The 22,253-nt window shown below is 48.7% G+C and overlaps 2 protein-coding genes across 2 annotated transcripts in view; one reads left to right on the plus strand and one right to left on the minus strand.

Annotated features, from left to right (window-relative positions):
* CWC15 (CWC15 spliceosome associated protein homolog) overlaps positions 1 to 22,253 on the minus strand; it is a 110,424-nt gene that overhangs the window by 42,563 nt on the left and 45,608 nt on the right. The gene's annotated exons all lie outside the window — the stretch shown is intronic.
* Positions 1,491 to 21,379, plus strand: ENDOD1 (endonuclease domain containing 1). Its single transcript, XM_056858861.1, has 2 exons — positions 1,491 to 1,796; positions 20,255 to 21,379. Exons 1-2 carry the CDS (start codon positions 1,491 to 1,493, stop codon positions 21,377 to 21,379), a joined length of 1,431 nt encoding a protein of 476 aa, XP_056714839.1.

Genomic DNA, 22,253 nt, shown 5'->3' on the forward strand with positions numbered 1-22,253 from the left:
CACCTAATATAATAGGCATCCTCATGAGACCATAAGAAAGGCTATGCTGGATCAGACCCAGGCCCATCATGTCCAGCAGTCTGTTCACACAGTGGCCAGCCAGGGGCCTCTAGGAAGCCTCCAAACAAGATGACTGCAGCAGCATTGTCCTGCCTGTCTTCCACAGCACCTAATATAATAGCCATGGTTTGATCCAGCATGGCCTTTCTTATGTTCTTATGAGCATGCCTATGATATTAGGTGCTATGGAAGACAGGGAGGACAGCGCTGCCTGTCTTCCATAGGTCCATCATGTCCAGCAGTATGTTCACACAGTGGCCAGCCAGGTGCCTCTAGAGCACTGGTTCCCAACCAAGGGTCTGTGGACCCCCAGGGGTCCGTGAGAACTAAATTAAGGTCCGCGAAACAAAGTTATAAACCCATAATAAATTAATATTTTCAATTAAAAGTTCTCTATTATAAAAATATATATTCAAATATTATTCTAAGCTTAATGTTTAACTAACAGTTATGATTAAAGTTTATTTTCAAATTCTCTGAATTTTTATTTGGAACCTTGGGGTCCCTGCACCGAACAAAAAAGTCCTAGTGGTCCCTGGTCAAAAAAAGGTTGGGAACCACTGCTCTAGAGCCATTTATACATGGGAGGTTTGGCCTGGGGTTTGCTGCTCTCTAGATGCACATTTCCCCCCATCCGAATTCTCAACCATAAACCCCCAGGCAGAGTTTGGAGAATTCAGACGGGGGGGGGGGGAAACGTGCATCTAGAGAGCGGCAAACCCCAGGCCAAACCTCCCGGGCCTAAGTGGCCCCGGCGACCTGGGAAGCAGCGCTCCTGCCCGCCTGCCCACCGAGGGCCCCGCCGGCCCCACAAGCAGCTCCGCCGCCGCCACCGGCCGGGGAGGCCTTCTGGCCGAGTCCTGCCCCGTCCCCGCCGGCGGGGCTCGCCGGGGCTGCAATGCGGTCCTCCCCGCCCCAATCGACAGCGGCGGGTGGCCCTGCGCCAAAGAGACCGGGCCGAGCCGGCGACGTGGGGCGCGAAAGATGGCATTTCATGCCAATGGCAGCCACTAGGCAAGCCTGGTCAGCAGGTTGGGGGAGCGATGGGGAGGCCAGCAAAGGTTGGTCGCGGAAAGGCGCGCGGCTGCCCATCGGGCGCAGCCCTGGCAGAGCAGCTCTGTGGCGCAGCATTCCAAGCATTCCTCCCCGCCCCGCCCCTCCCCTCCCTCTGAGCGTGTGCAGAGCGCCGAGGCGTGTGTCACCGCGCCGGCCCTTCCACGTGCCTGCGCTCCGCCGGCGCGGCGGCGTGCCCAAGAGGCTTATTTCGCGCGCGCCTCGCCGCAGAGGCGCATTTGGAGCTGCGGAGGGGACGCGGCGCGCCTCGGAGTCCCCCCAGCCTCGCCTCCCAAGGGACCCTGCAGCCCGAGAGGCCGAGCCCAGAGAGGGAAGGGAGCCCCTGCTGCAGCCCCTGCTCCTGCAGCCCGAGGACCATGCGGCTCGCCCCGGCGGCGCTGTGCGCGCTGGCCCTGGCCCTGGCGTCCCCGGCCCGGGCGCGGGTGGTGGGCCCGGAGGAAGCGGGCTTCGCCGCCTGCGACGGCTTCTTCCTGGCCCGCGCGCCCCCCGAGGGCTTCCCCGGGCCGCCGGCGCACGTGAAGATCTGCCAGGTGTACAAGGGGGAGCCGCGCTTCGCCACCCTCTACAGCACGCGGGACAAGGCCCCCCTCTACGCCGCCTTCGCCTACACCCAGGCGGAGCCGTCGCCGGGCGGGGAGGAGAGCTGGCTGGTGGAGCCGCAGGTAAGGGCGCAGGCACCCCCGGGGAAGGGGCTGGCGAAGAAGCCCCGCGGAGAAGGGTGGGCCCTTTGGGCCGGTTTGGGGCATGGTTTCTTCCCCGCGGGTCTGTTTTGCCCTCCGTCCAAAGAGCGCCGGGCCGTGCGCGTCGTGCTCCGTCTTCACGACAGCCCTGTGAGGTAGGCCTGAGCTTCCAGCCAGAGGGGGATTTGAGCCTGGGGAGCCCAGATCCTAGCCCAACACCCTAGCCGCTATACCAGTGGTTCCCAACCTTTTTGGGCCACCACCCCCTTGGTGCCACACACTCAACCCCTGCGCCCCCTACCCTATCCAACAACACAGTTGAAGGGGCCCACCTCTAGCACCCCCCTGCTGCCCCCTTGCCTCTTAGTGCCCCCCTAAGTAACCCCCCCCCAGGGTGGTACTGCCCACTTTGGGAACCACTGCGCTATACCATGCTGTCTAACCAGGGTGGGGGGAAACTCAGCTTCAGAATCATACCCGGCTGCTGCATACTGTGTCTGGCCGTTGCCCTGTCAAGGTCAGTATTGTCTACTCTGGCTGGCAGTGGCTCTCCAAGGTGGTAGGTTGAGGTCTTTCACATCACCTCCTGCCTGATCCTTTTGCGTGGAGCTGCCAGGGATTGAACCTTGGACTCTCTGTACGCCAGGCCAAGATGCTTGACCAATGAGCCACAACCCTTCTCCTAAAAAATGGGCAAACAGTGACGTGACCCCTCTTTTTGAACACAGGAACACAGCCTTATACTGAATCAGACCTCCCCTAATTGGCAGTGGCTCTCTACGGATCACACTTGATCCTTCTCCTTGGAGATGCTAGGATTTGAAGCGGAGACCTTCTGGGCTCAAAGCAGACGCTCTGCTGCTGAGCCATGGCCCCTCCTTGTGGGTTAGTCAGTGCCCTGTAACCACAGCCCCCTCTCCCTCTGATCTCACCTCAGTGCTGTTTTGCAGATACTATAGCAGCCAAACCCAAGAAAAGTGGGAGCCCACAAGGGAACTGTAGCCAATCCAGAGGATAAATAGTCACTTGAACTGCTGCAGAACCCCTGTGTGCTGTAGAAAATTTTGGTATTTTTGCCGTTTGGTCTCCCTGTAGTTCGGGAGGGGCCATGGCTCAGTGGAAGAACCTCTTCGTTGCATGCAAAAGGTCCCAGGTTCAGTCCCCGGCATCCTCCAGTTAAAAGGACCAGGCAGTAAGTGATGTGAAAGGCCTCTCCCTGAGACCCTGGAGCCGCTGCCAGTCTGACTAGACAATACGGACCTTGATGGATCACGTCGTGTCTGATTCAGGGGGACGTGATTTCTCTCTTTAAGTATTTGAAAGGCAGTCACTTAGAGGAGGGCAGGGAGCTGTTCCTGTTGGCAGCCGAGAATAGGACTCGCGATAATGGGTATAAATTATGGGCAAAAAGGCTGGATAGTATGGCAACATGATTTTTCTTTTTAAGTATTTGAAAGGCTGTCACTTAGAGGAGGGCAGGGAGCTGTTCCTGTTGGCGGCAGAGGAGAGGACTCGCAATAATGGGTTTAAATTGCAGGAGGAAAGGTACCGGCTAGATATTAGGGGAAATTGTTTACAGTAAGAGTAGTTTGGCAGTGGAATTGGCTGCCTAGGGAGGTAGTGAGCTCTCTGGCAGTCTTTAAGCAGAGGCTGGACAAGCACTTGTTAGGGATGCTGTAGGCTGATCCTGCATTGAGCAGGGGGTTGGACTAGATGGCTCGTATGGCTCCTTCTAACTCGACAGTCTTTTATGCATGTCTGTTTCACTCGCCGTCACCCCTCTGATGACTTCGGGTCTTTGTGTTGATGCCATTTCCGACCTTCAGAGGTCGACTCGCTCTCCCCCTGCCTTTCCCTGCATTTTGAGGGACCTGTTTTATCTTGAATTTGAAAACGCGGGCAAAGCACGGGGAAACACAGGGGGAGAGCGAGGCGACCTCTGACGGTTGAAAACGGCCTGCAGAATCCCAAGACCCGAAGTCGTTGGAGGGGTGACAGCGAGTGAAACAGCCATACATAAAAGATTTATGATTCTGTGAATACAAGGCAGCTTCGTGTGTGTTCAGTTCTTTTGCGTCTTACGTTTATGCAAGGCTCATAAATGCATCCCCTCTACAACTGTGCATGGCAAGGCAAAGCCACTAATAGTGGGGGAGCTGGAAGCTTGCTGACTGTTACTGATCTTCTGGCAGAGGACTGCCTGATAAGCTGCCTGAGGAATGAATCCCTGGCACATTGCCCCCGGATCCGTGGTTCTCACAGGGGGAGGGGGAGGCTGCATCCCTGGGGAAGCAAGGCTTGTGCCAACCTCTGCCCTGACCCTTGCAGCACAGTCTCCTGCTCAAAACAGAAAGAGGCCTCAGGCCAAAATGAATCGGGAAGGCAAAAGGGGGGGGGGTAGGGAGAAACATCAGCTTTTCTTTCCCACACAAATGTGTCTCTTTGTGCGTCGCTCTAGCTCATCTTTGACAGTGAGGTCTACAGAGTCCTCTCAAAGAAGCCATTGTTAGGCCTGTTGGCCAGTTGAGCGGTTTTAAGCATGTCCCGATCCCAGGTGATGTCCTGCTTTGTGCCATATTGGAGCTGCTCAATTAGAAAGGGAGGTGGGAGATATTGGCAAGGCTCTGGGGGGGGGGGGAGTTATTTTTTTCCGGCGAGGCCTTGGAGAAACAAAGCCCAGAGGCACGACTTGACGTGTCAGACAAATTCCTAAAGCTCCCCTCGCATCTCTTTCAGCCATCCTCACTCAGGGTGCTGTGGACGGCTGCCATTTTGCCTCCTCGCCCCAGGATGTGGTGATGGCTGTCAACTTGGAAGCAGCGGCGGACTGGGTCTAAAACTGTTGGTCGCCAGGAGACAAAGGGGCCCCACCCAGAGCTAGAAGGCTACCATTTACTTTTTATAAGAAATTTTCAAAAAATACATAAGTGGAAAAAAGGTACAATTAAAATTTTAGTGGCATACAGTGATAGCACTGGAACTTCTGTTATATTTTCAAGCTACTAAAAGGTCATTAACATTTTAAACTTATCGACTAATGTTTAAGGGGGGGGCCCCACTTCATCAGGGGCCCACAGGGCCCACTTGCCGTCGGGCAAGCGGACACCCTGGCCAGTCCGCCACTGCTTGGAAGGCTTTTCGAGGGGAGTGGACATGCTCATGCAGGAGAGGGCTATCCATGGTTACTAGTCAAAAAGGATACTAGTCATGATGCGTACCTATTCTCTCCAGGATCAGAGGAGCAGGCCTATTATTTTGGGTGTGGTGGAACATGGGCAGGATGGTGCTGCTGCAGTCGTCTTGTTTGGGGGCTTCCAAGAGGCACCTGGTTGGCCACTGTGAGAAAAGACTGCTGGACTTGACGGGTCTTGGTCTGATCCAGCATGGCTTTTTTCTTATGTTCTCTGGATATGGGGCCGAAGCTGTAGTCTTGTCAGTATGGCTCGTTTGGGGTGTGGCTGTTTGAGATGATTGTGGAAGAGATTTTAGCCAGCCAGGAGGGAAAGGTGTGTCTCGTAGGGTTGCCAGATAAAGATTTCAAAACGTTTCAAGAGCACAGTTAAAATTCCAGAGGGTGTGTGTGTGTTTGCAGAGAAGGGAATTATTTCTGTAGCAGATTTCAGCATGGAATCTGATGTCTCAAGCTTATTTATTATTCCACCACAAGAGCCAGTGTGGTGTAGCGGTTAGGAGCGGTGGTTAGGAGCAGTGGGCTTTAATCTGGAGAACCGGGTTTGATTCCCCACCTCTCCACATGAGCAGCGGAGGCAAATCTGGTGAACCAGATTGTTTTCCCCACTCCTCCACATGAAACCTGCTGGGTGACCTTGGGCTAGTCACAGCTCTCTTAGAGCTCTCTCAGCCCCACTGTTGTGGGGAGGGGAAGGGGAGGTGATTGTAAGCTGGTTTGATTCTTCTTTAAGTGGTAGAGAAAGTTGGCATATAAAAACCAACTCTTCTTCTTCCTCCTCTTCCTTTCCTCTTCCTCCTCCTCCTCCTCCTCCTCCTCCTCCTCCTCTTCTTCTTCTTCTTCTTCTTCGATCCATTGGGCTGAGAGATGATGACTACCTGAAAAATTTATGGCAGATCTGTGCTGGTTCACACATGCAGGAGGAACTGCTTGATAACTGAGGAGCAAACCGGACGCGATGGCCTCCTCGTGGCCACCTCGTGTGTAATTTGGCCCTGATACATCAATGGATGATTTAGATGTGTGAATGGGGCAAACCTGTGTATCACCTCAAAGGCACTGCTGCTTCTTAGTGGAACCACCTCAGATGTGCCATGATGAAATGCTGAGAAATCACAGCATACCTGAAATAGGAAGCGGCCCCCGGAGTATAATCATCAAATGTTGAGAAATAAGGTGATTCACGTTCCCGTGTTGACCAAGCCTGATTTCGGATCTTTGAAGTCCAGCGCTAATATCTGTTTTACTCCTCCGGTTCCTGCGTAGTGAATAGGCTCATGTCCCCAGTAATTGGTTCACGACTCACCCAGCCTGACTTGATCAACTGGTCTGGTTTCGTCAAATGGTGGAAGATACCCGAGGGGCTCTGTGGTAAGCCCTTAGAGGGCGATAATAACCTTGGAGAGGACGTTTAGGAGTAGGCCCAGGTATGAGGCGAACAGTCTAGTAGGACTTTGGTTCTGCGGAGCTGTGAAAGCCTTCATCGAAGGGCCCAAATAAGCTCAAAGGAAAATACCGTGTTTGATATGTGATTTAGGGCTTTTCCTCATGGCAGCACTTTCCTTTGGAAGCCCCTGGGTTGCTGCGGTTGCCTGTGCGGCGGCAACATAGCTCCCAGATTGCAAGTTCCCGCACATTTTCTGATCTGATCTGGAGAACCGGGTTTGATTCCCCACTCCTCCACGTGAGCGGCGGAAGCTAATCTGGTGAACCGAATTGGTTTCTCCCCTCCTACGCATGAAGCCAGCTGGGTGACCTTGGGCTAGTCACAGCTCTCTCAGTCTCACCTACCTTGCAGGGTGTCTGTTGTGGGGAGGGGAGGGGAAGGGAAGGCGATTGTAAGCCAGTTTGATTCTTCCTTAAGCGGTAGAGAAAGTCGGCATATAAAAACCAACTCTTCTTCTTTCCCTGCCTCTGTCCTCTTGGCAGCACCCCACCTACCCACTGCATTACAGGAGGGGGCCTTTTCCAAGTATTTAAAAAACAAAGCAGTAATTGACTTACCAATGTTTATTTTTTATTTAAAACATTGTAAAGCCACCTTTCCTTTCCACCCACCCACGGCTTCCCAAGGCATCAAACAATAAAAACAGTAAAACAATATTTTAATGCTGTTTTATTGTATTTATTACACCATGTTAGGGATTGCTATGTTGTGAGCCACCCTGAGCCCGGTCTCTGGCCCAGGAGTGAGGGCAGGGTACAAAACCAAATAAATCTATCTATCTATCTATCTATCTATCTGTCTGTCTGTCTGTCTGTCTGTCTGTCTGTCTGTCTGTCTATCTATCTATCTATCTATCTATCTATCATCTATCTATCTATCATCTATCTATCTATCTATCTATCTATCTATCATCTATCTATCATCTATCTATCATCTATCTATCTATCTATCTTCTATCTATCTTCTATCCATCTTCTATCATCTATATCTAGTTAAAAACCATTAAAATAGAACACATCAGCAGTAAACACATGAATGGGAGGAATGGTCAATGAGAATTAGTGAGGGAAGAGCAGACATCTGGAGGCTGAATGATAGAAGGAGACAGATGAATATATTAATATGCCAATTGCTGATTTTTTAAAAAATCAATAAAAGCCCCTGTCCCCCATGGCAGGGAAGGAAGTGGCCACCACAGGGGCAGAGAAAATGGCAGGTCTTCCTGCCCACATGGCAGGTGGTTACTTTATGGTTACAATCCAATTTCTTCCTTCTTTGACTTACAGTTTTCTTCTCTCTAATTATATTTCCATATCTAATAATATGTTTATTACTTAAATTTTTACATTCTATTTCTTTTATTGACTATCAGCTCTATAGTTAAAAAAATAGTTTCCATTTTTTTCCATAAAACTCAGAGGTTGATCTCTTATGCACTAAAGATGCTGATTTAGCCATCGTTGCATATTCTGCAAATTTATTTGTCCATTCTGGGCAGTCCTCTACTTTCCACTTTCTTGCTTACAGCACTCTTGCCTGGATGTGAATTTTTAATAGCAATGTGATTAAGAACATAAGCAAGAAGGTTATAGGCAAAAGGGGAACATCCGGTACCTGCTGTCCATAAGAGAACAAAACAACTGTGAAAAGAAATGGAGCCTTCAGCTGCATTTCTATTTGACTGTACACAAATATGTATCACCTGGTTAATTACCAAAGAATCCTTTATTGATGTGACACTCATGATTTTAGATGGCTTTTAAAAAAGAGATTAGATTGTTTTATAGGGGATGAGTCTAACAGTGGCTATTAGCCAGAGTGGCTAAATAGAACCTCCGTGTGAAGAGGCAGTATTAGCCCAGAATACCACATAATGGGGCTGTGTGACAGGAAAGGACTTGTGGGTTTCCTGGGTGCAGCTGGTTGGGCACCATCGGCAACCAAATGCAAAACTTGTTAGACCACGGCCTCAAACCGCAAGGTGATTCTTATGCACACGATCCTTTATCACTGTATTTATTTATACCTGGCAGCCATGAAGGGCAGCCATGAAGGAGCTAGAAAAGATTCTGAAGTGTAAGGATGTGTCACTGGCCACCAAGACTAAGTTAATTCATGCCATCGTATTCCCTGTTACTATGTAGGGGTGTGAAAGCTGGACATTGAAGAAAGCTGATAGGAAGAAAGTAGACTCCTTTGAAATGTGGTGTTGGAGGAGAGTGTTACGGATAACCTGGACCACCAAAAAAACAAATCAGTGGGTTATAGATAAAATCAGGCCTGAACTGACCCTAGAAGCTAAAATGACTAAACTGAGGCTATCGTAGTTTGGTCACATTATGAGAAGACAAGAGTCACTGGAAAAGACAATCATGCTAGGAAAAATTGAGGGCAGCAGGAAAAGAGGAAGCCCCAACAAGAGATGGATTGACTCAATAAAGGAAGCCACAGCCCTCAGTTTGCAAGATCTGAGCAAGGCTGTCAAAGATAGGACATTTTGGAGGACATTGATTCATAGGGTCGCCATGAGTCGGAAGCTACTTGACAGCACCTAACACACACAAAGCAGGGTAAGTGAGGACCTAAAGCAACTTACAATATCATTCTCCCATCTTCCATTTTATCCTCAGAACAGCCCTGTGAAGTAGGTTAGGCTGAGAGAGGTTAACTGGCCCATTGTCACTCACCCAGTGAGCTTTCATGGCAGAGTGGGGCCTTGAACCCAGATCCTCATCTGACACTAACCACAACACGCTGGCTGTCTATATTCTGGGTCTAGGAATTATCGGGTTGCCACATTTTTTTCTTCTTCTGGCAGGGTTCTTTGGTCTTGAACAACTGAATGACGGGAAATAATTTAACAGGTAGAGGTTTCCCTTTGTCATGCGATGCCGGCTGCTTAACTTTGACCACCACACAGCTGTTAAACACATGGAAGGAGAAGGTGGAAACCCTAGGCTGGTTTTCCAAACGTTCTTTAATTCGAATCCATTACCTCTCCTCTTTGGAATCCCAAACGCCCTTAATAAGTACCTTGGACACACGCTGGCACTCAGCTGCCAAGCCCTTTTTCAATCCTTCTCTAACTACCCAGCTAACCCTCGTCTCCTAGCCTGTTTCAACATCTCTGGAAAACCAGCAGTGCCTCCGTGTTGTAGTTTCGATGGCGCCCTTCCTACTGTGAGCATGAAGCGCATGAAGAGGTTGGCACTGGCAGTCGAGTCCCAGGGTCTATTCCCGAGAGAGTTAGACCATTTATGCATGGGAGGTTTTGCCTTGGGTTTGCTGCTCTCTAGATGCCCGTTTTCCCCATCCAAATTCTCAAAACTCTGCATGGGGGCTTATTGTTGAGTGTTGAGAATCTGGATGGGGAAAACGTGCATCTAGAGAGCAGTAAATCCAAGGCAAAACCTCCCGTGCATAAATGGCCTTAGTTAACTCCAACTTTTAGCCTCAGTTCTGCATCCATAAAATGTCCCCAGGGGTCATCTGCCTTCCTTCCAAGGTTGTTCTAAGGAGAGCCAAGGGAACGAGGGACGAAACCGCTTTGCACTCGACAATGTATAAAGGGTAAACAGTAGTTTCTTGAATTCTTACTTCCGAGTATTTAATCATCCAAGCAGATATTCCCCGAAGGCCGTTGCTGTCTATTCTTTAAAATCTTCCGCACAGGTTGTAATTTTAGAGTGCTTCCAAGTTGTAGCTGGCTGTGACGGGAGGGGGAATGCATTGGTATCTCTCGCAAAATGGTGGGCACAGATGCAGAGTCTGAGAGAAAGACTGAACGCTGAAGGCAGATTCTGTTTGTGCCACAGTGTTTCGAACGGGCAAAGATGGGAAGCAAGAAAGTGTAAATATGTTGGAAGTAGCTGATACATGAATGGGAGTCCTGTCTGTTTGTGGCTCCTTCATGTGGCTGTTTTGTGGGCTGGACTGTAGATGCTGTTGCTCTGTCACGGGAACTGCAGACGTGTAATTTGGTCCCTCAAAACAACATCTGGTTGCAGAGGGAGAGGGTAATTCTGGATCAAAGCTATTGGGATAGCCCTGGGATACTGTGGTTGATGTAAGTCTGTTTCCATAAGTGGTGGGAAACGGAGTGGTTAACTCAACACTTATGGTGCCATTTCTTTGCTTGAAGAATAAGAGTTGGTTTTTACATGCCGACTTTCTCTACCTTCTAAGGAGAACCAAACCGGCTTACAATCTCCTTCCCTTCCTCTCCGTACAACAGACACCTTGTGAGGTGGTGGGGCTGAGAGAGTTTGGAAAGAACTGTGACTGGCCCAAGGTCACCCAGCTGGCTTCATGTGGAGGAGTGGGGATACCAACCCGGTTTGCCGGAGTAGAGTCCGCCGCTCATGTGGAGGAGTGGGGATTCAAACCTGGTCCTCCAGATTAGAGTCTGCCGCTCTTAACCACTACACCACACTGGCTCTCTCCTTGCCCAGGCTCCTGTGAGCCCTGGTGAGTAAGAAGAGACAGGTGGTGGAAAGCTGGTTGTGTGTGTGTGTGTGTGTGTGCGTGCATGCGAATAATTCAGCTTCCAAGGAAGTGTCCTACTCCATGTCGGATGGATTAATTGCCATTTGCTGTTGTGATGTGTTGGCCCTTCTGTACTTTCCAGCATGTGCGAAGTGAGCAGTGTGATCCTAAGTAGAGTTACACCCTTCTTAAGCCCACTGATTTCCGTTGACCTAGAACAGTGGTTCCCAAAGTGGGCAGTACCACCCCTGGGGGGCAGTGGGATTACCCATGGGGGCACTAAGGCAAGAGGGCAGCAGGGGGGCGCTGGAGGTGGGGCCCCTTCAACTGTGTCGTTCACTAATTTACAATAGATCAAGCTATGGCACTGTGCTGGCAAATTTGGTGGAAACTATCAGAATTTATTCCCAGACTTTGAAGAGCTGGTACCGCTGGATCGTGTTCATCAGTTCTGTTGAATAAATTTCAACTAAAAAGTTTTCATTTGATTTTGAATAGAGGTGCAATTAATTGTTACTGTTTTGACATTTTATTGTTTTTAGTGAGTCATGCAAACCCCTATTTTGAATAATGCTTTTTATAGGATAGGGTAGAGGGCTTTGGGGTTGAGTTTGTGGAACCAAGGGGGATGGTGGCCCAAAAAGTTTGGGAACCACTGACCTAGAAGGATGCAACTGAAGTCCACGGCCTTCCGTTTGCAAGACCTGAGCAAGGCTGTTAATGACAGGATGTTTTGGAGGCCATTAATTCATAGGGTTGCCATAAGTCAGAAGCCACTTGATGGCACATAATGCACATACACAACTCTACTTAGGATGGTGCCATAAAAGTATAATAAACCGCAAGTCCAGTGGCACCTTAAAGACTAACCACATTTATTTCAACATGAGCATCTGTGCTCACAGCCCAAGGGGTGTGACTCACAGAATGTGCCGGCGTAGGCCAAGGGCTGGGCGGTGCCCGCAGTCTTCAGACGTGCGGGAGGTATTTAGCCCCTTTCGGAGCAGGCGACAAAGATTATGCTATCTACCAGGGTCAGAAGTCAGAGGCGTCGTCAAAGCAGGCAGGAGTCAACGGCAGGAAAGAGTAATCAGAGGCAGTATCAGGAACACAGAGAAACTGCACAGTTGCTTCTGCAAAGTGAAAGCATGCCTGCACTGCCTTTATCAGTCAGTGCACTTCCAAGCTAGGCTTCATCCTGAAAAGACTCAGCACCAGTTCTCTGTCTGTTTAGCCTCTCCAAGCGAGCACTCCTCCTTTTACCCTCCAAAACCACACGCTGCAGAGTCCTGATATGCCTATCAGGTTCAGGTGAGCTTGGAGGGCTGCCATTCTCAGCTTCTGCTGCAGGGGTTGGGGGAAGAGTAGCTTCTGTCTGCCCTTGTTCCATCTCTCTGCCTAGCTGTGGTTCCTGCTGAGTTGTTTCAGGCTCCTGTGCTACTGACTGCAATGGAGGTACTGAAGGCCCAGAGGCAACCTGTTCCTCCACTTCAGCTTCAGAGTCCTCCGAGTCCTCAGCTCCCAAGGCAGGGCCCATGACACCGAAGCTCGTATTGAAAAAAAATGTGGCTAGTCTTTAAGGTGCCACTGGAATTGTGGTTTATCACAGGATGCTCTCTAGGATATCAGCTGTTGCTCTGATTACTTTGGCCATTTATGCAGGGTCAATTTTAACGCTCGCTCAAAGCTCTTTTTTTAGAAAGCAACCTTTAAAATGCCTATTTACGGTCCCGATGCAAAAGGAGAAATTCCACACACCCCGCTTGCCTGCTCCTTTGTTCCATTAGCAACTACTGTTTGCATAGCTAACCTGCGGCTGTGAGTTTGCATGCTCCCTTGAGGGGATTCTTCGAGGAGGGGGCGGAGCAAACACAAAAGGTCAAGTTAAAGGGGCTCTTAAGAAATGCGAAGCAGGTATGCGCCGGCTTCACAGTCACTTCATGAATGTGTGAAAAACTAAAATAAATAAATATGCGGGGCACTTCAGCCTGGAACACGCTGCTAATTACCAAGCATAAATGGCCTTTGACTGTCAGGATCAGGCGTCTGTCCCTAGCATCCCATAAGCAAACTCATCCAGGCAGGTAGCTCTGAAGCAGTAATACTTTATTAGGAGCAAAAAGAAAGATTAAAAGACTGACTGCCTACAGGCAGGTGAGGCTGGTAATGGCGAAACATAGGCAGGTTACATGTTTAACAGCAATACAGGCTGTGAAGGTAAACAAGGCTAAGGTAAACAAGTCTAAGCAATCCCGAGATAGGCGATTCCCAGGAAGACTAAACATCAGAGCACAGCTGTGGAAAACAGGACGAGCGAAACTGTACACAGAGTTTACAGGCATGAGAACCAAGGACTTGACGTGAAGCCAGAAACTGGCCTGCTCATGTCAAGAGCCTTTACTCCTGCTACCAGCAAAGGCCTGACATTGACTCAGTCTTAACATTTCTCAGCAATTTATTGGCTTCCCCCCCTCTCCTTAATGAAAGCCAATTATAGGAGGATGGAGCAAGCCAGCACAAGTTGCGACCCCCTAAAGCAGTGGTCCCCAACCTTTTTGAGCCTGCAGGCGCCTGTGGAATTGTGACACAGTGTGGTGGGGCGCAGGTCACAAAATGACTGCTGCGGTTTACCTTCGGTCACACTGTGCAAATCCTTGTGCTGTGGTGGCAGTTGCTGGCGAAGCAATCTGCACAGCCGGTCAGATCTCCAGTGGCCAATCAGAACCCTTGCTGGGCAAAAACCCCACCTGGCCCTGGCCAGTTTCTAAAAACACATTGGCACCCATGGACACCATGTTGGGGAACCCTGCGCTAAAGGTACTGCAGCCCGCCAGCCATGTATTGTGGCTTTCCAGGTGCTTGCTCCAAACCTTCTTCCCAGTTCTTGCAATCACAGGCAGTGTGGTGTAGTGGTTAAGAGTGTTATAGTGGTTAAGAGTGGTGGTTTGGAGTGGTGGAGTCTGATCTGGAGAACCAGGTTTGATTCCCCACTCCTTCACATGAGCGGCGGAGGCTAATCTGGTGAACCGGGTTGGTTTCCTCACTCCTGCACATGAAGCCAGCTGGGTGACCTTGGGCTAGTCAGACTCTCTCAACCCCACCTACCTCACATGGTGTCTGTTGTGGGGAGGGGAAGGGAAGGTGATTGTAAGCCAGTTTGTTTCTTCCTTGAGTGGTGAAGTCGGCATATAAAAACCAACTCTCCTTCTTCTTCTTCTTAATTGAGGCCCACTGATGGATTGCGTTTGACAGCATGCATGAATTGTGCCGGCTTGGAACAGAATGGGCTAGCAACAACATGGTACGGGACTGTGCCATACGTTGGACCTGTCCCGAATGTATTAATAATTGTCTGGAATCTGAGGCATGACGCACATTATAGTTGTCTGCTATTCACCATTATCAAGCATGGCTCAGGCATTTGGCAGGAGGCGGGAGGAAAGTTAGGTGTGTGTGCGTGTGTGTGTGTGTGTGAGCATAGTTGCTAGGCAACTGCCGAACAGTCAGCCAGTCGCTAAGCAACGGCAGTGATCAAGAAGATTTCATGATGTAAGCTGCGCTGGCATTCGGTGACAAGAAAGGCATGGAAAATATTGTGGAGATGTCTCCATAATTGCAGGTGCCGAATTTATTTACAGGTGGTACCCTGGGCGAACAGGTGTTTCAGAAGGGCTGTGGCATCTGCTGTCTCTGATTAGCAAGAGGCAAGGCTTAATTGGAGGACCAAACTAGCTATCACTCAGGAAATCTCCAATTAACATCTCCTGCATTTTAAAATAAATACCTACAAACGTAAGGTGAGGAGGGGGCCACTCGATCAGGTCTGCGGTGCTGGAGTAAAGGGTAATTCATCCTCCCCCCCCTTTTCTTGATCCCATACTTGGAGATGCTATTGACCTTACAACAAGAATAACAACAACAACAACAACAGGAGGAGGAGGACTTGGTTTTTATATGCTGAACCGGCTTGCAATCTCCTTCCCTTCCTCTCCCCACAACAGACACCCTGTGAGGTAGGTGAGGCTGAGAGAACTCTAAGAGAACTGTGACTAGCCCAAGGTCACCCAGCTGGCCTCAAGTGTAGTAGGGTTGTGAACCTCCTGGTGGTGGCTGGAGATCTCCCGCTGTTACAACTGATCTCCAGCCGACAGAGATCGGTTCCCCTGGAGAAAATGGCCACTTCGGCGATTGGACTCTATGTTGCTTTGGCAGCAGCTGCCACCACAGAAGAAGGGTCTGCACTGTGTTACTGAAGATAAGCTGTGGCGATCACGTTGTGCCTGGCTCCGCCTCCTGTGGCAGCCATTTTGCGACAGCTGTTTTGTTTCGGTGCCCCCCCATGCCCCCCCAATTCCAGATGTGCCTGCAGGATCAAAAAGGTTGAGGACCCCTGCCCTAGACCTTGGCAGAATCACGAGGAAGGGCATTCTGCCATCTATAGAGTCTGTTGCCTGGCGGTTGGATAAGAGGAAGGGACTGAAAATCACACATTCATTTGGCGGCCAGCCATTCATTTGAGGTGGGTTATTCCTCTTTTGGGGTCCCTTGAGTAGTAGGAAGAAAAAACAACACCGCTCTGCCGTCACACACAAAAAAGAAACGGTCAGAAACAATGTTTCGTCAGTCTCTTTTTTTAAGTAATTTTTTTTAATTATCTCAAACCTAACAACATAACAAACATATAACATGCACTCCATATTCGTGAACATAGCTACATATTTGAAACGTATCTACAACAAGATCTTCGTCCCCCCGCCCCAGGAGCGGAGGTACCATACTCTACATTATTGAATCCCCCCTCATACAAAATTGACCGTATAAAGCTTAACTAATATTACTTAATATCATCTACTACATCATCTACTATTATATCTAACAAGTGGATGTTTATGTAAATTTAATACTCTTGTACATACTCTTGTAGTACTCTTGTACTCTTTATTTCCCCCCTTAAGAGCTACGATTGATGTTACTTGGTGTTTTTAACTGATAACTAAGGTTGCCAGGTCCTTCTTCACCACTGGTGGGAGGTTTTTGGGGTGGAGCTTGAGGAGGGCAAGGTTTGGGGAGGGACTTCAATGCCATAGAGTCCAATTGCCAAAGCGGCCATTTTGTCCAGATGAACTGATGTCTGTCGGCTGGAGATCAGTCGTAATAGCAGGAGATCTCCAGCTAGTACCTGGAGGTTGGCAACCCTACTGATAACAGACATGCTTCATCCGTCTTGTCATTGGGTTCTTAAATATGTGTGGTTTGAAGAGGATTCTGGGTAGATCAAAGTCCTGAGCACATTTACTCTCCTTCCTGTCTCTCTTGAAAAATTAAGATGGCAGTGGAAGATAATTTTGTGGAAATACAATGTGCTTTGTTTAGTACAGTCACTTTGAAAACTGAAAATAGCTTTACGTAGTCACAAGGGGCAGTGATGGCTCTCGCATTAATGAGCTGTTCTACAGTTTTGTTTGAAATTATTATACGGATGTGACTGACACTGGTGTCACACTTATTATGCGCTATGCGCTGCTCTTGCAGTAGTGTTCAGAATACCCCTAATTTGCCAGATTAAAGGTGAAGCCATTGAAAATTGTTTTACGTAGTCATAAGGGGCTGTAATGGCTCTCGCATTAAATGAGCTATTCTGCAGTTTTATTTGAAATAATAAAGTGGATGTGACTGACACCCGTCACGTGTCACACTTATTATGCGCTGCTCTTGCAGCAGCATCCAGAATGCCCCTAATTTGCCAGACTAAAGACGAGGCCAGTAAAATGGAAGTGGTTGTGGTGGAAGACGACCAAAAAAGAAATCCCTGAGAGGACACAGCCCATTGATACAAGAAAACAATTTACTAACATGTTGGTTATACAGTTCCCCTGAATTGTCAACATGTTTCCAATGTTTGCATTCTTCCTTATGGGAAACGGGCAATGATGAACAATTTTTACAGACTCCTCTTGGTGGTGGAAAGCGCTGTCAAGTCGCAGCTAATTTATGGCAATCCCATATGGTTTTCAAGGCAAGAGATGTTCAGAGGTTGTTTGCCATTGCCTGCCTCTGTGTAGTAACTCTGGACTTCCTTGGTGCCCCCCCTCCCCATCCAAATACCTGCTTAGCTTCTCAGATCTGATGAGATTGGGCTACTCCGGGCCATCCAGGTCAGGGCATGGGGTGGGGGGAGGAGGAGGAAGAAGAAGAGTTGGTATTTATATGCTGCCTTTCTCTACCACTTAAGGAAGAATCAAACTGGTTTACAGTCACCTTACTTTCTCCTCCCCACAACAGACACCCTGTGAGGTAGGTTGGGGCTGAGAGAGTGTGTCTAGCCGAAGGTCACCCAGCTGGCTTCGTGCGTAGGAGTGGGGAGACAAATCCAATTTACCAGATTAGCCTCCGCCGCTCATGTGGAGAAGTGGGGAATCAAACCCACTTCTCTAGATCAGAGTCCACTGCTCCAAACCACCACTCTTAACCACTATGCCATGCTGATAGATTATAATTTTAGGTAGAATATAATTTTACATAGACTATAGCACTATGAGACCAAGCCTGGTGTAATGGTTAAAGTGTCAGATTAGAATCTGGGAAACCCAGGTTCGAATCCCCTTGCACCATGGAAGTTTTCTGGGTGATCTTGGGCCAGACACACACTCTCAATCTCGACCTTTGCTAGTATTTGTATGGGAGACCTCCAAGGAATACCAGGGTCGGGACGCGAGGCAGGCAATGGCAAACCACCTCCGAACTTCTCTTTGCTTGAAAGCCCTACGGGGTCGCCATAAGTCAGGTATGACTTGACAGTAAAAACAAAAACACAGCACTACAGTATAATTTTCCTATGAACAGCTTTTGGGTAATAACTCTATATTTTGTTCAGTTTCCCTTGGGGTAAATACGTACAAAGCCTGGATCCCAAAAAAAACACCCATGGAATTTGTTTTATGAGGGCAAATCAAAATGGCACAAAGCAGCCTGCGAGCTTGGATGACGAGGCATTAAGAACACGGATTAAGACATTTGTTCTCTCCCCTCCCTGTCAAATATCCAGGTTAATGAAAAGTCCTGGAGAACTCAAAAGCTCGCGCACTGTGTTCTGTCATTGCGGTTGGTCTTAAATGAGTTCAACGTTAATATCCGGTACAACCACTTCCCAAATGCCTGAGAATTCTAGGAAGCTTTACAGCTAATTTATCAGTCCTTTCTTTGCACTGAACACCACACTCTCTCAGATGAAGAGGCAGCAATCCTGTCGAACCAATTCTGGCTATAGAAAAGCAATGCAGTTTTTTTGAAATGAAGTATTAATCATCTCTCTAATTCTGTTCGGATAATTTAAACATCAGGGTGGTGCATTGGTTAGAGTCTAGTTGGACTAGAACCAGGGAAATCCAGCTTCAAATCCCCATTCTGCTATAGAAGCTTGCCAGGTGAACCTGGATTAACCACACAATCACAGCCTCACCTACCCCACAGGGTTGATGGAAGGATAAAATGAGGAAAGGAGAACCAGGTACGCTGCCCTGATATTTTTGGGGTGAGGGGAGGAATAAGCCCGATCTCATCAGATCTTGGAAGCTAAACAGGGTCGTCTGTGGTTAGTATTTGGATAGGAGAACACCAAGGAAGTCCAGGGTCGCAATGCAGAGGCAGGCAATGGCAAACCACCTCTAACATTTATTGCCTTGAAAAGAAGAAGAGTTGGTTTTTATATGCCAACTTTCTCTACCACTTGGGGAAGAATCAAACTGGCTTAAAATCACTTTCCCATCCCCACAACAGACACCCTGTGAGGTGGGTGAGGCTGAGAGAGTGTGACTAGCCCAAGGTCACCCAGCTGGCTTCATGTGTAGGAGTGGGGAAACAGACCCAGTTCACCAGATTAGCCTCCACCGCTCATGTGGAGGAGTGGGGAATCAAACCCGGTTCTCCAGATCAGAGTCCACCGCTCCAAACCAGCGCTCTTAACCACTACACACTGGCCCTATGGGGTCACCATATGTCGGCTGCGACAGTACGTTCTACCACCAACTTAAAGGGTTAAGTGAGATCCTCAAGATAATAACTGGGTGAGCTAGGCATGCCCTGAATTCTGTTTCTGCCTGCTTAGTTCATTGGAGTCTTCTTGTGTTCAAAGAAGAGGCTTTTCTGCCGTGACCTGTATAGCCCCAAATCTAGCCTGATCTCGTCAGATCTCAGAAATTAACCGGGGTAAGCCCTGGCTAGTATTTGAATGGGAGACCTCCAAGGAATACCAGGTTTGTGATGTGGAGGCAGGAAATGGCAAACCATCTCTGAACATCTCTTGCCTTGAAAACCCTAACAGGTGTGACTTGATGACAAAAAAATAAAAGACATATGTACTATTCATAGGTTTTAATCTAGCAGAAAGCATAGATGGTTAATACTGAGCAATTTCAGGGGGTTTAGCGCTTTCTGGGATTGTGGCAACAAAGTAAATGCTGTATGCATCAACGATAAAATAGAAATGTTTCTGACCAAAGTCCACAATCTCTGTGCTGTTATAGTTAGGAGATTGCAGCACACAGAGAGGCAATACCTCCTCTTATTCTTTTGTTTCTTCTTCCTGCGAGAATACAAGCACATAGAAGTGAGTTCCTAACTTGCGGAGATCAACAGTTTAACCATCAGCAGAGTTAACACCCTTCTAATTCCATTGAAGTCCTTAGAAGGGTGTTAACTGCTTATGCCTGGATTGCAAGACCAGGTTCACACATGTAGGACAGTGAGGTGGTAACAGAATGCTGATGGAGTTGAAGAGACCAAACGACCTCCGGTCGCATGGGGAAGGTGGCATTTTGGGATGCGCCACTGTTTAAAAAATTCCAGTGAAGAGAAAACTAGCATAGCAAGCAAAAAAAAAAAGGAGATTGGCTCTTTTCTTCTTGCAGTCTTAGCTTTCTATTAGCTTGGTCTTTTTATTTTTAAAACACGAAAGCTTATTCAGAGCTGCAAGCTGCGGTCTGTTCTACCAGTGTATTATCCTGAAGTGGAAACAGATGCAAATTTCATTTCTTCCGTAAACCCATTTGGTCAGGAGTCATAGAATCATAGAGTTAGAAGGGACCTCTAGGGTCATCTAGTCCAGCCCCCTGCACAATGCAGGAAATTCACAACTACCTCCCCTGCACCCCCCTAGTGACCCCTGCTCCATGCCCAGAAGATGACCAAAAAAAAAAAAGTCCAGGATCCCGGGCCAATCTGTTCTGGAGGATCCCATTGCAAATTGATCCCATTGCAAATACAGACCCAGGTTTTTATTTTGGCTCTGAATTCAGTAATTGTTCTTTTTCAACATTTCAGATCGATGATCCTAAAAATGGCCTGGAAGGAATGATGCCAGAAGCTGAGGTCACAGGTTCAGTGGAGAATTTGGGGGAAAACCAGGCCCTCACTGCAGACTACACAGATTCTGGCTACAAGAGAGAACATCTCAACCCCAGCTCTCTCCATAAGGGCGACCACCAGGCAGCCACAAACACATTGACCAATGCCATCCCCGTGCCCTCAGCAGTCCAGGAAACCTGGGACTGGGAAGTCAGCAACCTGGTCAGCCGCGGCCTGGCTCCTCACTGCGAAAAAGGGAAAAACCTCTACCTCATTTCAGGAGCGGTTCCCTCCTCTGTCAAAGCCAAGGACAAGATTTCCGTCCCCGAGGCTCTCTGGCTGGCGGCCTGCTGCGATGACGGCTCCAAGTCCTGGTCCATGGCGTTCGATAAACCAGTGGCTGCTGGGAGCCGTCTGGAAGAGCTGACCTTGAAAGAGCTCGAAAAGAAGCTTCCGGAAGGGACCCAGCTGTTCAAGGACCACTGCAGCCAGGACAGAAGCGACCCGAAGGCACTGGAGGTGGTGCAGCGGTCCGTCAAGGAGATCCAGCAGGAGGAGCCGAAAGCGAAAGAGTGCCCTTCACCTCAGCAGACCACCGACGACACCGAGGAGGGGGGCGGCTTTCTGCGAAAGCTGTGCGGTTTCTTCATCACGCCTATCTGCAAGCTGCTGCAATACATCTGCAGCTTCATTTGGCAGCTCGTCCGGCTGATCTGCAGCATTGTGTGTCAGCTCGTTCAGAATCTCGTCCAGGCCGTCTGCACTTTCCTGTCGGGGATCTGTGGCGTCCTGGTGAGCATCTTTGTCAACCTGGTGCAGGCCATCCTCTGTATCCTGAACGGCATCGCTTCGAACATCTACAGCGTGCTGATGCTCGTGTACCGCCTTCTCAGCATCCCGCTTAATCTGCTGGTGGATATTGTGTGCTTCCCTTTCTACGTCCTGGGTGCCATTCCCCAAGTCCTCCATGACATCGCTTCAGGCATCGGCGGGATGTTTTTGCTGATCATTGACGCCATCACCAACTTTGCCAAGGGCCTCAGTTACATCGCTTCTGCTTTACTCGGGAGGTGTTTGCCCAAAACGTCTCCCGAGCTCTAAAGAGGCACAAACCCCGAATTGCAAAGGACAACAATACCAAAGCAATATTTTCCCCTGATACGTTGCTAATCTCTGGCTGCTCCTGTACATATTTATTGTGGTAACACTGAACAGTGATGAACCATTGTTCTGGTAACTTGGGTGAGCTACTTGAACCTGGAAAGGGAATTTTATGGAAATTAAAAGTCTACTTATTATAAAGCACTCAGCTTTCAGTGGATGATTTTTGGTGAGATTCCAAGCCTTTTGAGAGTCATCTTCTCTAGAACACATAAAAATATTGATAGAGGATTCTTGGCAGTAATTTAACCCCCTGAAAAACTTTGGCTATAATTTTTGGAATAAGGGAATAATCTTACTTGGGGTGGGGGGAGCACGTTTTCCAAGATTTTTGAAGAAGCACTTTCCTTATTGAACACATGACCCCATGAAGCGGCCTTATACTGAATCAGACCCTTTGTCCATCAAAGTCAGTATTGTCTACTCAGACCAGCAGCAGCTCTCCAGGGTCTCAGGCAGGGGTCTTTCACATCACCTATTTGCCTAGTCCCTTTAACTGGAGATGCCGGGGATTGAACCTGGGCCTTTCTGCATACCAAGCAGAGGCTCTACCACTGAGCCACGGCCCCCTTCCTTATTCAAGAATGAGCCATTGGCTGGAAAATCCCTGTGTGAATCTCTGTGTTTATGGGAGGGGCTATAACTCAGTAGATGAACACATCTTCAATTAGCCGAATCAATCCCCAGCAGATACTAACAAAACAAAACCCAGGTCTGCTGTCACCTTAAACACTAATCTCATTTATTCTTTCATGAGCTTTCGTGAGTCAGAGCTTCAAGTGAGCTTTGACTCACAAAAGCTTGTGTAAGAACA

Source organism: Euleptes europaea, chromosome 12 (genome assembly GCF_029931775.1).
Source record: "Euleptes europaea isolate rEulEur1 chromosome 12, rEulEur1.hap1, whole genome shotgun sequence".
Lineage (NCBI taxonomy): Eukaryota > Metazoa > Chordata > Lepidosauria > Squamata > Sphaerodactylidae > Euleptes > Euleptes europaea.